General features: G+C 40.8%; 2 protein-coding genes across 3 annotated transcripts in view; both read left to right on the plus strand.

Moving 5' to 3' along the window:
• The first annotated feature begins 8830 nt into the window (after positions 1 to 8830).
• Positions 8831 to 11488, plus strand: LOC307264518 (cytochrome c-a-like). Of its 2 annotated transcripts, none has more exons than XM_080045934.1 (3): positions 8831 to 9071; positions 9541 to 9718; positions 10805 to 11488. In XM_080045934.1, exons 2-3 carry the CDS (start codon positions 9550 to 9552, stop codon positions 10948 to 10950), a joined length of 315 nt encoding a protein of 104 aa, XP_079902060.1. In that variant the 5' UTR covers positions 8831 to 9071; positions 9541 to 9549; the 3' UTR covers positions 10951 to 11488. The 2 variants fall into 2 exon arrangements, with proteins under 2 accessions (XP_079902060.1, XP_079902059.1); XM_080045933.1 differs by having other exon boundaries at positions 8835 to 9061.
• Positions 11489 to 12224: 736 nt separating this feature from the next.
• Positions 12225 to 14427, plus strand: part of LOC307263998 (uncharacterized protein) — a 9605-nt gene continuing 7402 nt past the window's right edge. The window contains exons 1-4 of the mRNA XM_080045321.1: positions 12225 to 12364; positions 13143 to 13257; positions 13511 to 13620; positions 13773 to 13892. Coding sequence (XP_079901447.1) covers positions 13161 to 13257; positions 13511 to 13620; positions 13773 to 13892 — 327 coding nt within the window. The 5' untranslated portion in view covers positions 12225 to 12364; positions 13143 to 13160. The remainder of the gene's footprint in view (positions 12365 to 13142; positions 13258 to 13510; positions 13621 to 13772; positions 13893 to 14427) is intronic.

Genomic DNA, 14427 nt, shown 5'->3' on the forward strand with positions numbered 1-14427 from the left:
TTACTACCTGTCATAAGAAGGAAACAAACCAGGACAATTTATCGTCTTTTCCTGCGATGCTTTCAGCGGGGGGTTGTCCAATTCTGCTTACGGACCCAAAAAAAAATGCTCAGGCATGTATAACAGGTTAAATACTTTAACATGAAGCTTTTTCTCTCTTTCTGAGGACAGAAATATATGGAACAAAGCACTGCATGTCTCAATCCACTCCTGTCCCCATTGAACCTTCTGTTTGGGTCAATGTTTCGATGCGACCACTACTTTCTTTATTGGATGTGGCCGTGGGCCTCAACAATCACACCACAGCATATTACACAGTAAACACAAACAGTACAGTGGCATTAGGCCTGTGTGGGACTGTCTTGCCCGGCGTCAGCACGTCTTCCCCATACAGGGATCCCGCAGAAATGGATTTGATCATTGATAAAACTATAAGGCGTCACCAGGGCCTGATGAATGTGTCTCCTCGCTGAGTGTACGGGCATGTAAAGTGTTGTGATGATGACCCGGCTGATGTCTAAGTGAGGGGGAAGATAAAAAACTCCAGATAAATCAGCTCAACAGGGGGATAACAGCACATTCCCACAAATCACCCGGGGAATCCGAGGGTGTCCTGGTCCTGGAGAGGAATTCTGGGAACAATGCCAGATCCCAGACAGAGAGAGAGAGAGAGATAGAGAGAGAGAGAGAGAGAGAGAGAGAGAGAGAGAGAGAGAGAGAGAGAGAGAGAGAGAGAGAGAGGGAGGGAGAGAGAGAGAGAGAGAGTGGCCTGTTTAATTCGGCTTCCTGTTTCTGTCCCTTTGTGTCTACCTATAATTATCTTTGCCTCTGCATTGGTCTTTCCTCTGTGAATTCTTGATTCATTTTCCTGGAGTTAAAAAAAAATTAAATGTATTAAATCAAAACTTGCAGGGCCTGAATTCCCATCAAGGAAACAGCGTCTGTTTTCAAGCAAGTGGACACATGTAAAAAAAAAAAGCACATAGGGGAGTGGGAGGGAGAGGAAGCCCAAAAAGCAAGAAAATGGAAAGATGAAAAGGCTGTCGGGGGTGGCAAGGGTCTGCACATTTGAAACATTAAGAAGAGAGAATTACAGTGGCAGGGAGAACAAGGTCTTAGGAGGGAGTGCTCGGAAAGAGAGAGAGAGCTCGGTGAGAGAACAAAGGGAGAGCTTGAGGTATAGGGAAGCCCTTCTTGGGATAAGACTCTGGATAAGTGTCGGAGACAAGCTCGTAAATCGCACGCGCCATAGTCTGCGAGCTGGGGCCGGGGGGTCAGGGTGGGAGAGCACAAAGAGAAGGGCTGGGGAGAGGTGGGAGGTAAATGATAATGCTGAAAGATAGACTGAAAACGTAGCCATAAAAAACATCTTAAGGTTGAATCACTAAAACCAGATGCCATTTGGATACTATTTTCCCTTTGGAGACTGAGCCGCTGTAGTGAACATGCCCTCTGTGCTCAGAGAGGTGGGACTGGACATGGCAACAACATCATGGCATCAATGTAGTGTCTCCATGAAAGGATTCAATTAAAGTTCCCCGCCGGTTGTCATTATCAACCGGTGTGTCTTACACCAAGCATTGCTCACATTCTGTGCACTCAGAACGCAAATACAGCCCCATTGAGTCATTGGTGGTTCATCTAAATATAGGCTATTTCCGACCTGTTCGGGAACCGGAATGGTGAGTGACATCTTCCCCAATACTGTGATTATAATGTTTGCCAGAGCTGACTGAGTTGTACAAAGGTCGCTAGATACAGATGTTTCAACAAATTAACAGCACTTTATAACAAACACATATACCTGCAGCTGTCAAAAGTCTTGTGTGAGCTTTTTCAAAAGAGGCTTGCTCAAGAAAAAAATGCCATTTGAGTACGTTTTGAAGGATTTTAACAAGATTCTTAAACAAAACAAAACTGACACAACAGATCAATTCCCCTAGAACACAGTGCAGTTTTTTTTCAACAAACACACTTCTCACTTGGCAACAAGGGAAATTAGAAACTTGCATAACCCAAAGTTGGAGAACTAGCTGGTAAAGGAATAATTGCTGATTTATATACCTGGTATGTGCAGTGTCCAATTAGTACATACTTGAATATCTGTGCTGAGGCTAAATAATTAAATAAATAGGCCTACGTACATGATTTGGCCTTTTGTCAGCCTCTGTTCAAGATGCTCAAATTAAAGGGGCACACCACCAATTCCACACAAAAACATCCGTTTAATCTTCACATTCGTACTTGTAATGAGCAGTACGGCACAGCATGTGGAAAAACAGCTGTGTACTGGCGCAGCCCGGGGAGGAGCTTTGTCAAATCTGAGAAAACTATGCTGATGGTGTCATTGTTATTTAACACATGTTGCATTGTGGTAAGTGTAGGATCCAGTATTTTGGGGAGATTGACCCTAATAAGAGTGGCATGATACCTCCATCTCTCCTGCATTGGTTTTAAACCTCCTTTTTAAAGGTGCTACGAGGAACTTTTAAATATTTCTGAGACACTCTTATTCTTCCTCTGATGATCATCAATTGCATGAAACAGCCAATGAGACCATCAGTGCAAATAATGCTATTTCTATATTGTTTTTTTCTATGCCTTTTTCATGGGTACGCTCACCCAGGAGCAGCTGGCGTAGTAAGAACACTACAGCTTTCTCCAAAAGGGGTGCAAGAATGATTACAAACTGAAGGTTCCTCGGAGCACCTTTAATCTGTCCCAACATATATTCCAAAAATTATTTTAAAGTTTCCACCTTAAATGTAACATAATGCACCAAATTGGCAGATTAAACTACACTCAAAAATAAATGCACATTTCTAAAGATTTACGCCCTCACTAGTAACAAGGGGCCCACGGCTGAGAGCCACAGACAGTCTGGAGTCTGAGAGTATTGAAGGACGGACTTAATCGCTTTGGTCTTTTCATGGGATCTGTTGTCAATTACAAAAATATAAAATATCCCCAACCTTTTACTTTAAGTGATATTGTGTCTTATGTATTTTTATTCTTTGTGGGTGCAGGCCAGAGGATTATACCAGGCCTTCAGCAAATATATCTGCTGTTTTCCCCTTCCCATTGTAACAGCTGGAAAATATATGTGGAGCTCTCCATTAACTGTCAGTGTCCAGCAGAAACATGCAACTGTGAGGTACCAATGTACAATATGTTTCAATGAAATAGTTAGTGTAACTTTTTTATATAAATGAATGTCAGTTACGTTCAATCCATTGCCAAATGAGTTGACACAAAGTTGATTAAGCCAATGATGTCGTCGTTGTCGTCGTCCCACCCCCAAATAATCAAACAAGGGGCGCTCTGGTGGTGTAGTGGACAGAGCGCGTACCATATTGGCTCCGGCCTTCGTTGCAGTGGTCACAAGTTCAAATCCGACCCGTGGACCTTTACTGCATGTCATCCCCCCTCTCTCTCTGTCTCCCCATTTCAACTCTGTACCGTCTAATAAAAATAATCTTAAAAAAAATGTATCAAACAACTGGAAGCTAAACAGCTGATAAGACCAAGATGGATGAAAGACGTTGACGCTGCTTGTCTTGTTTGTCAGTCCATCAAAGCACCCTTTTGCTCTCGTAACATAAGGGATGGTTCACTAATTGCCAACCAGATTATAATTGATTAGTACCACTTATGGTGCAGGGACAATACAGCCACATTGTAGAATTGGACAATACAAGATGATGACACGCTGAATAGAAAAAGAAAAAAATACCAACTGGTTCTTTCAGTGGACCAATTAGGACATACATACATGCCTTTTTTTTTAAACATATTCTTCAGAGCTGGATGATTACTTAGACAGGAATCTGCTCAGTTTTAAATTAGGCCAAAAATGTACCATGTACTGTAGCCATAAATGTGTGTGTGTGGGTGAATGGGTGTCTTTATCTCACATAAGGGTGACGTATGTTTTCAAAGGTCTTTAATAAGAGGCCAAAGAGGCGGTGGTCGGAAGAAGGTGAACATGTCCCCTGTGGCGTTTCTGTCAGCGCTCCTGATGCTAGGGAGTGTGAGAGGGGCAGCAGCATCTGACCTCAGGCTCTATGGGAAAGCAGTCTACAGCGATGAGACTTTGCTGGGCAGCAACGATGCAAGACACAGGACACAGCCACACCAACCGGTAAGAGCTATTTATCACTGATTCCAACTATTCACAAGCCCATTTAATTACTGCTATGTTTGAAGAAATAATGATAGAGAATTGTATAGCTGAACTCAGAAAGTAATAGTAGCGAAAATGAAGACTGCAATTGACGATTATTCTGCCAACTTTTTTCTGGATTAGTTCATTTGTTTTTTCAGTGATTCTTGAGAACCGGGACAAAAGGCCGTCTTCCATATGTAACTGCTGTTATCTTTAAAAATAAAAAACATTTAAAATTGTAGATGTTATTAGGGATTAAGAATATAATGTCTGGAGCACAATTATCTCCTTAAATTGTATTTGATCATTATTATGTCAAATATATGACACTTGTTATCTTCTCACGACGCCCAAAACAGTGTGTCCACAGAGAGGGTTTCAATCTTTCATATGCAATAAAATGTATTAAAAAGTTACTTTAATGTTTAAAAATGCTTTTCTCATCAAAAGCAACACTAAATAATCTCTCATATCAATAAAAACTGTTTTTTTTTACACATTCATGTTTTATATTGTTTCAAAGTGGTGGGACACTTTTTGTCACCACCGTCAGACAATCCATTAAAATGTAAGAAAATCAGCCAAAATAATGGGCAGCTGTCACTATGAAGGACCTCTTGTCACATTCTACCTCTGCAGAGTACATTAGAGTCAGACAGGCTCTGATAAGTGTTGTAGTTTTAGAATATTTTACATTCCAAATCTTGAAAGTCATGCGTCACAACCATGATATGTCAACACCGACTTACAATTTCTGAAGAAGTTATTTGAAATGTTTCGATAATTTTATATTCCTGAAGTAGTTCATACTAGCACCAATCATCAACAGAAAAACCAAATGGCTACTAGATTAATTAATTTTTTTTTGTTTAAGAAACGTTAAATATGTCAACACCGTCAGATTTCAACTCCGTCAGATTTCCTGTCTGACGGAGTTGACATTCAATGTGAAGGCATCATATTTGGGTGGTTTTCAAGTTATTATAATTATATTAAATATAGAAATAGGGTTTAATTTTTCTAATACTGTATTTATGGAAACTCTCACAGTCTTCTTTTTTCATGGGTGATTCTTAAAAAAGTACAGGATGATATACAAAATGAGGCGATTTGGTGTGAGTCGTTTAGAGCAAGTCTGATTGAAAGACTGTAATGTGAATCTTGAATTAAGGCTCAACCAATAATATGCTGTTATGAAATCACTGTTATTGATTATTCTACGTATTTGATGGTTATCTGGGTTTTATGTCACCACAGTGCAAAATTTCAAATTCATAAGATATACTTGTCAACTCCGTCAGATATACTTGTCAACTCCGTCAGATATGTGTCAACTCTGTCAGATTTATATTATTTTGATGACAATACATAATGATATTTCATAGTTGTTGAGGAATGGTTGGTCATATGTGAAAATCTAACCAGTCACCCAACATGAGAATGTGTTTTGAAATTTGAAACACATCTTGATTGCTGTTAATTTTAAAGTAAACATTATACACAGTTCAACTAAAGAACAGAATCGATATAAAATATCTATAGTCATATACATTTTGAAAATATTTTTTGTGGCCTCTGTCAGTCTTGGTGAATATTTGTGATCACAATACATCTCATTGGTCTAGCATAAATTGAGGGAAAATTAATTTGTGTTTTTGGTGTCTGACGGTGTTGACAGAAAATAAGGAATTGCAAGCTAAAAAGCCTATTTTGATAAAAAGGATAAAAGCTGGGAGGTTGTATCAAAGTGTAGCTCATTAGCTTAGTATATGCTGGAAACATACATGTAATTTAATTTGCCTAAACATAGGTTTTGTATTTTTTCAACATTGCACCCTGTTTTGTCCCACTTCTCAAGAATCACTGTTTTAATAAAATGTAGACAAACATAGTGAAAAAAACAACAACTCGTTCCATTGTCAAAAAGACTCAAATACTTCTACCATAATCACTTCCTTTCATATGACAAAGAAAATAAACAATTTCTCACATTTTAGGAGATGGAACCAGCAAATGTGTCGCATACCGTAGATGGTTGAAATATGACAAACATGTATTGTCCATGATAAATAAACATTTAAAATATATTTGAATGATACTGATCTTGACTCAAACATGATTGTGTTTCCAGATGAAAAATGAAATCAGCCGGAGTTTGGATTTCGAGAGCTTCAACAAAATCGTTGTCCCCACCACCAGCAAAATCAGCTTCCCGTCCATCAAAAGGCTGTATCCGCCCACTACCAAACCTCTGCACCTGCACGCTAACATGCCCATGCGCTTTGGAAGGGAGAGCCCTGCTGGTGATGAGCGCTCCCCCAAATCCGTCCCCAACCTGCCGCAGAGGTTCGGACGGTCTTGGGGAATGACACAAACGTGTTCTGAGTGCCTTGGTCTCCTGAAAGCACCGGACCCAGTGCAAAGTCCGAGACTAATGAAAGATACTCTTTACAGGAGCTTGCTTAGGACTTTGGCCAACGCACAGTTATTGCACTGGTAGGCAAATTCCGTCCGATAATTGATTAATATGTTTAATGTTTAAGTTATGCCATCATTTGCAGTCAAAACTCAAGGTCCCTTTCCTGGCCTCAGTTTCCATCTGTCCATAAGCACACACTTCTTTTGAATGGATTGAGATCGAGTCCTCCCATCATGCATTAGGTGACAGATCACTAGTTTATGATAAGGCTGTAACCTTCTGCATCTTAACCCCTTTATTTCTGTTTATTTTGCTATTTCAGTTTTAACCTCTTTACACAACTATGAGTTTTCACTTTTGTTATTCTTGAATGACACAAACTGTGTGTTGTTGTCCCACAGGGCTGACGAATTCGACTTTACAACCAGTGCAGAAGAGGTGGAGATGCAAGAAAAAAGACTTTAAAGGAGGAAATGGGATTACATAGGCCAACACTCAGGTCCACTATGGCGTGTAAATATCAACACAATATTTTCACTGCTAAGAGAATTGTTTGAAGTCAGAATCTTTAACGGAAGATCATTAAGATGAAATATTTAAATGTTAAAGTCCCTTTAAAAAAGGTTATGTATTATTGTGACAGAAAACACATATTAAACTATTATAATAAAAGTTTCAAGCAAGTGTTTTGTGGTTTGGGTTCTTCGCTTCTCTATTGAGTCCTACTTAATTAACTTTTTCTCATATATCTGAAAACATTTGCCTCATGTGTGTGTTTCATTCTGATCATTAATGCACCATAAGGACCAAAGAGCATTTGCAAGCAAAATGAATACATTCTTTTCAATTGAGTTGACAAAATGTTTTTGATTTAGTTTGACAAGATTTTTTTTACTCTGTTTTGCACTTTTATTAATTATCAAATGAAATAATAAACTTAGCCTAACCCTCTCTCAGTACATTGAGTGGCCACTAGAGGGAGACAAACACCAAGTCAAGGTCTACAGGAGTTTCTGAACCAACACAGAAGCTACAAATAGCAAGCTTCAGTGCTAGAATAATTTCCGTTAACAGTCTTTAAATGGCCGGAGGGAAGCACATCATTCAAGAAAAAATATACAGTTTGTTGGGATCTTTGTACCTTTGGGGTACATAAAGGTACCATTGCCTAGGAAACGCCCCTCTCTGTCCCTTATAAATGCCACCTGTCCATCCACTGTCCAAATGAGCCAGAGTTTGAAGTGAAGCTAACACATCTATCTTAGACTATAAGCCTTAAGACATGTCTTATGCTGGTTTATTAATTAACTATATGGATTATCTGTCAAATAAAAAGCCTATACCGATAAACAACAAAATTCCAAATATCCGCCCGATAATAGGCCAGGGCGATACTTGGTCCACCCCTTATAGAAGCTTTGTATTGAACTTCTTCTGGAGAAATAAAATGGTGATATAAATTTAAAATAATTAGCCTATTTCATACTGAGCCAAATTAATTTGCAGTTGTAAAAACATGGTGATCTATGTTCACCCTACATCTTTTAAAGTTCTCCTAAATTAGGCTATCCTTTTTATTTCAGATTATTTGACACTTTATTATTAATTATTATTATTATATTATTATTATTACGTTGAGTCAACACACAATAGGCTGTGTTGAATCAACACACTTCTTTGAGTGTAGTAGACTTGACACTTTAGTATGACAAACTTGACAAAGTCAATGCAGCAAGATGATATGAGTGAGTCAAGTTGAGTCAACAAATCCTTTTTTTTTTTTTTTTTACAGTGCATGAATAGTTGCTGCATTCCTTTTAGGTGTGTCAATTCTAGGGCCCTATTATGCTGGCTTACTAGGTAGGCTACTTTTCCCAAATGAAATGGTCCTGGAGGCCTCATAAAGTAGCCTATAGTGGGACCCTGAAACTGATGCAACTAAATGGAATCAGCCCATCATTAACTGAAGGCTATTAAGCTACTAGTATAGCCTATTACTATCAATACGTTTAGTCTACTATTAATACAGTAGGCCTAATGTAGGCCTAATAATGTCAACCCATGTCTGCTGTGAAAATATGACAGTAGCCTATGCAAACCGGTAGAAGCTTGTTCCACAGGTTCAACTCTATAGGCCAACAGGTCTCACCCCTCACCTGCCTTTGGAAACTGAATGGGTGTGGCCCTGTAGCTGCGTAGTCTTCTTCTCTTCAGGCTTACGCAATTTTTTCTTCTCCTTTTTTCTTTTTTAATAACATTCTTATTCAACCCGACCCAGAGCCGCTCCCATTCGAAATCTGAGATCGTTTGTTTTGTAATTCAAATCCGGTCGCGTCCCGGAGAGAGTGAGGGCACTGCTTTGCTGCTAGAAACTTCTTGTTAACAAACGACAACAGGGGAATCTAAGAAGTTTGACTCGGAAAAGAGGGAGGAAACGTATTCTACCTGGAGGAACTTGAACCGCACACGTCCCTCAGGTAGCCTGCGGTAATGTTGATCTGTTGGTTATTCTTGGCTGGTAACCTTGTTTGCTGTGTTATACCTGTCTAACTATCAGGTCTAAATTCATGTTGCCAGGGCGACGCATCGTGTGTCTGTGTTGAATTAAGTTTTACTGCTGTGTTTTCCAGTGGTGATTTTTAGGATAGTAAACATAGGCTAGCTAGATGTTTAGTTTCAGGTTGAGCATACAGCTCAGACTTCTTAAGCCTGTCATTTAAACCTTGTCATGTAGCCTGGCTGTCTTTAGGCTACTAGGTTAACCTATAAATTCTGAAAGTTTGAGAGTGCCTTAACTAACCATGTGCCCAGGGTGTGCCCATCTGCACTGTGATTTTCCAACTAATTCCATGTCTTGTAACACAACACTGACTACCATCCTCTCCTCTCCTCTCCTCTCCTCTCCTCTCCTCTCCTCTCCTCTCCTCTCCTCTCCTCTCCTCTCCTCTCCTCTCAGCTGCTGGCCATGGGTGACATCGCGAAAGGGAAGAAGGTGTTTGTCCAGAAATGTTCCCAGTGTCACACAGTGACAGAGGGCGGGCGCCACAAGGTGGGGCCCAATTTGTGGGGTCTGTTTGGGAGGAAGACAGGACAGGCGCCCGGCTTCAACTATACACAGGCCAACATCGATAAAGGTATGGATCACAAGTTCCACTGAGCCTGAGAGAAATGATCTGTTGACTGACAGATTGGTGTACAGACTGCTGCCCATTCGTTTAAGCAGACAACAGATCAAGATGCATAAAAGGCAGTAGGCAAAGAAAAAATATACACACAAGAGAGCACATGTGCAGCCCGGATGTATTCTCTCTCTTTTTTCCTGGATTAAAGGTGGAGTCAGCAATCCTGCAGTAACGCTTGATGTCAAAATCACTTTTTGTCAAAATCGGTAAATATCTTCTCATGGTCTGCTACATGTGATGCGCCCTGGAAATAAATCCAGTGGTAATACACAGCCTATAGGCTCTGTAAACCGGTATGTAAATAAAGGGTATGTCAACAAAGTAGCCTTACCATAGCTAGCAACATGTCCATTTACAGGAGGAGATATTCACTGATTTTGACAACATTTTATTTTGGCAAGAAGCCTTCTCCAGAATCACTGACTCCATCATTGCTTTGGAGGAGATCAATTCATACTACACATTCATTGCTGCAATATATGTCTCCTCCTGATCATGGTCCACAGGTAGAGTAGTGTACACTTTGCCAGAAATATTGGGTTTTCTTTTAGTTGATCTGTCTCATAAATGCAAAAATGTATGTGATAGAGAGTTAATAGGCTGAATGTATGGTGAATGTATGATTAATTGCATGCACAAAATGTATTTGCTTATGGCAGCATAGAATGCCTGGCAAAAGGTGTTTTACTTTGCTGACTTCTTGAATAATGGTAATATCAAGCACTGTCTTTTCCGTCCTATACCATGAATACAACATATAAGTGTGCGTCTGAATGCTTAGGTATGTGCACTGGTTGTGACTCAGTTACTGCTGTAGAGCTGAGCAGCAGTGTTTTCTATACATGTCGTCAGTCATAGCAGCAGCAGGTTTGGACAGGTAGGATAGCGTTGCTCTAAGACCAGGCAATACAACCTAGATACAGTCATAAGAGATGTGAGACTGCAGACTTCTTACTGCATATACAGTAATTCATTTAAAAAGTATTGCAAACCTTAACGTGTGTAAAGTCGTGTTGTGTTTTCTGTGTTTTTTTTTAGGTATCACATGGAACGAGGAAACTCTGTATGTTTACCTTACGAACCCTAAGAAGTACATTCCTGGTACCAAGATGATCTTCAGCGGGATCAAAAAGAAGAGGGAGAGAAATGATATTATAGCCTATTTAAAGGACTCCACCTCCTAATGTACTGACAGCACAACACACACACACACACACACACACACACACACACACACACACACACACACACACACACACACACACAGGCACAGCTGTGGACATGAGCATTACACTGTACATTTATGGTAAACGTGCTCTTTTGAGTTCATCATTAACTTCAGTATTTGTTTAAATTTGCATCAGCCTATTTCTGTTGCTGCCACAGTGTCTTTTGTGTGTAGGAGACTGTTTTTAATTATCACATGAGTCAGCCTTCATGGAACTTGTGGACTATTCAGACAAGTCCAGGCTTCTTAAAGGGACAGCTTCCCTCTGGCATTTTCTAAGCTGCCGCTGTGCGCACAAAAACGACACACTTTGCATTTTTTTCGACACTTTAACTCTTGCTGCACTGTTCATCGCCTATCTTGTAGGTTTATTTTCTGCCTCAAAATGGGCAGATTGAATACACATGGTAAATGGTGCTGGTATGTCATTTTTCCTCTTTTTTACGCCACTATGTGTAATGTGTTTGTATTGTTATAAAGTTATATACATTTTGGTTGATTCATTTGTGCGTTTCATTTATGAAAGCAATATTAACAGTTGTTAAACTCATAACTTGTTCCATATAGAACAATGTGAAGCACTTACATTTTTATTACTTTTTACTTAGCTACTGTTTTATATTCTGCTGTCATCTCTTTTCCAAACAATACATTGACCTTGACTTGAGAAAATAGATGTGGAAATAAATAAAAACCCTGGCCCATTCTTTACACAGGTGTTTTAACCATGCTTCCTCTTTGAGATGACCTACCAGGTTAATTTATTTCGTTATTTTGATGTATTCAGTGTGTTAGTTTGGCACATTACTTAATACAGTAGGCCTTTGAGGTAACATAACATAAACCTGAAAATGGGGTTTGTCGGGATGGGGATATGAAATATTGATTTGAATATTTCTTCTTCCATGAACTAAAATATCCAGCAGAGGGCGCAATCTCATTGCTTTAGAGAACACCACACTGGACATGAGACGTGCCGCAGGAGTGTGTGCAGAACATGCCTACCATAAATGTCAGAGCCATCCTATTCAGCCAGCTGTATTGAGGTGGATCCAGACCAGATGACACAACAGTTAATGAGCCTGCTGGGACTGAGCTGCCAGCGCTTCGTATAGGCACCACTATGTTGCCTCTGCTGGGCATTTAGCGCCAAGGTCCCGATCCTTCCTCAATTGTGTTGTTATTGACCGGCGGACGAAAAGAAGCGGGTCGATAAGTGAATCTGATTTATTAGCGGTCCGGATTGGCTACCGCACGCCAAGTGTCAGAGGAGCCACAGCCTGTGGGACTGCACACACCGAACATTTCATTTTGGGTTTCAGAAGCGCGAGACAGCGTGTCTGCAAGTGCAGCACATTTTCAAGTGGAAGGTAAGAGAAGGGGATCTTGTGCATTATGGATGTAGATGTCATTGCTTACATTTGTCGCTCCTTTGATCATCGGTGCATTATCATAATTATCAGGCTGCACGTTGAATTTGATAGAACAGAAGAGAAAATGTTAATCCCTAATGAAGACATGGATTCCTGATTGAATTGAAACCATTTCATGCATAGACTATATATATAATGCAAAACACACCTGCTTCAACGGAATTGTCCTATGTTTACGACTTCTAAGATCACATTGCATGACATAGCCTGTTGTTGCATTACACTGATTAAATGTGAGCATGCTGTAAAATCTTTGTGTGACTGTGAATGAACCTTACTATTGTAAGTCATAAAAAGCTTATGCAGCTCTCCCCCAGAGTCTAATTCTGGCTCAAGGCTGAGGGGGTCAGTGTGTACTATGGCTGGAATTACAGCGGTGGCTGCATCTGCTGCAGTGTAGGGCTGCAACAAGTTTATTATGCTGAGGAGAGAGTGGGTGGGGGTTCAGAGTACTGGGGTTAAGGCAGTGACACCCTCTTGAGTGAGTATGGACAAGTGACAGCTGCCAGTAGGGCCATTAAGCTCAGGCAGCATAAATAGAGAGAGTGTGTGTGTGTGTGTGTGTGTGTGTGTGTGTGTGTGTGTGTGTGTGTGTGTGTGTGTGTGTGTGTGTGTGTGTGTGTGTGTGTGTGTGTGTGTGTGTGTGTGTGTGTGTGTGTGTGTGTGTGTGTGTGTGTGTGTGTGTGTGTTTGACTGCTTGTGTTGTGTGTCTTAGGGAAAGTGAACCAGCAAAATGGACCTGGTCAAAATTGCTGTGTCCTTCCACATTCTTCTGTGCCCTGCATGGTCCCGTCACTCTTACATGGACGGCATCCTCTCGGCCCCCTCAGGTAAGAGTATGTGTATGTGTGTGTGTGTGTGTGTGTGTGTGTGTGTGTGTGTGTGTGTGTGTGTGTGTGTGTGTGTGTGTGTGTGTGTGTGTGTGCGCGCGTGTGCGTGTGCGCGTGTGTGTGTGTGTGTGTGTGCGCGAGCGTACCGTATGGCCAGGCTGGCGGTGAGATAGCCGAGGGAGCACTTGTTGCTGTGCCGTCATGGCGGACTGTTGAGTGATGTGCACTGTGCAGTTGTCTGTTTTACTCTCAGCTCTCAGGTTGCTGGAGGAGCCCTTGAGGTTTCAACCCTGTTGTCTCATGTCACCACCTCCACCGCCGCTCTTCCCTCCGCCACCTCAGCTGTGGAAGCGGGCCAGCCCCGTAAGTGTTGACAAAAACACACACACACACACACACACACACACACCTCTTGCATAAATACACTTCATTTACACACATCTGTAAGCTTACAGCAAACCACTGATCAAAACCGGTCTCTCTTTGGATTTGTCATTGTGTGTGTTTGATTGAAGGATGGTTTTGGTTTGTTGGAGCCAAGCATTTTTGGAGGAGAGGAACAGGAAAAACAGAAACCTGTGCCACCTGGGTGTTCACCTGGTCCTCCAGGACTTCCAGGACCGCGTGGGCCAGAGGTAAGGCCCTTTACCCAGATAGCCTACTACACGGTGACGCAAAACTCCTATTAGTGGCTGCACCACGTTCCTGTCTGATTACATCATAGTGTAATCCATGAGACAGTGGTGATCAGCTCGCTCAAGCCATTTTAAGACTGAAGTCGGAAATATTGTTAAAACACGCATGTAAATTAAACCAAAGGACCTTCTACCCAGGGGGCAAAGTGATTTTATGGACATGGAGCGTTGTAAAAGGTTGTTCACCAAAAATTACATCTAGGACCTTCCACGATCACAACCTGGGTGGACAACCTCGTTAACAAGCTGCTGGAAAGCTACAGCGGGCCGACATAGCAAATCAGAATCACTGTTTAAGTGAATGGGGGTGAATGAGGATGGGCTAATGGGGAATTTTTTTAACTTAAATATATCATTATGAAACTTTGCCAGTTGATTTCTGGCATTGAAACAAAAACGTTTTGTATTACAGTGTTTTCCAAAATGTTTAAATGAATATGAAAAATCATCAATATCTTACTAATGATGCGCACAT

This window comes from Ammodytes marinus (genome assembly GCF_949987685.1).
Source record: "Ammodytes marinus genome assembly, chromosome: 17".
Taxonomy (NCBI): Eukaryota; Metazoa; Chordata; class Actinopteri; order Uranoscopiformes; family Ammodytidae; genus Ammodytes; species Ammodytes marinus.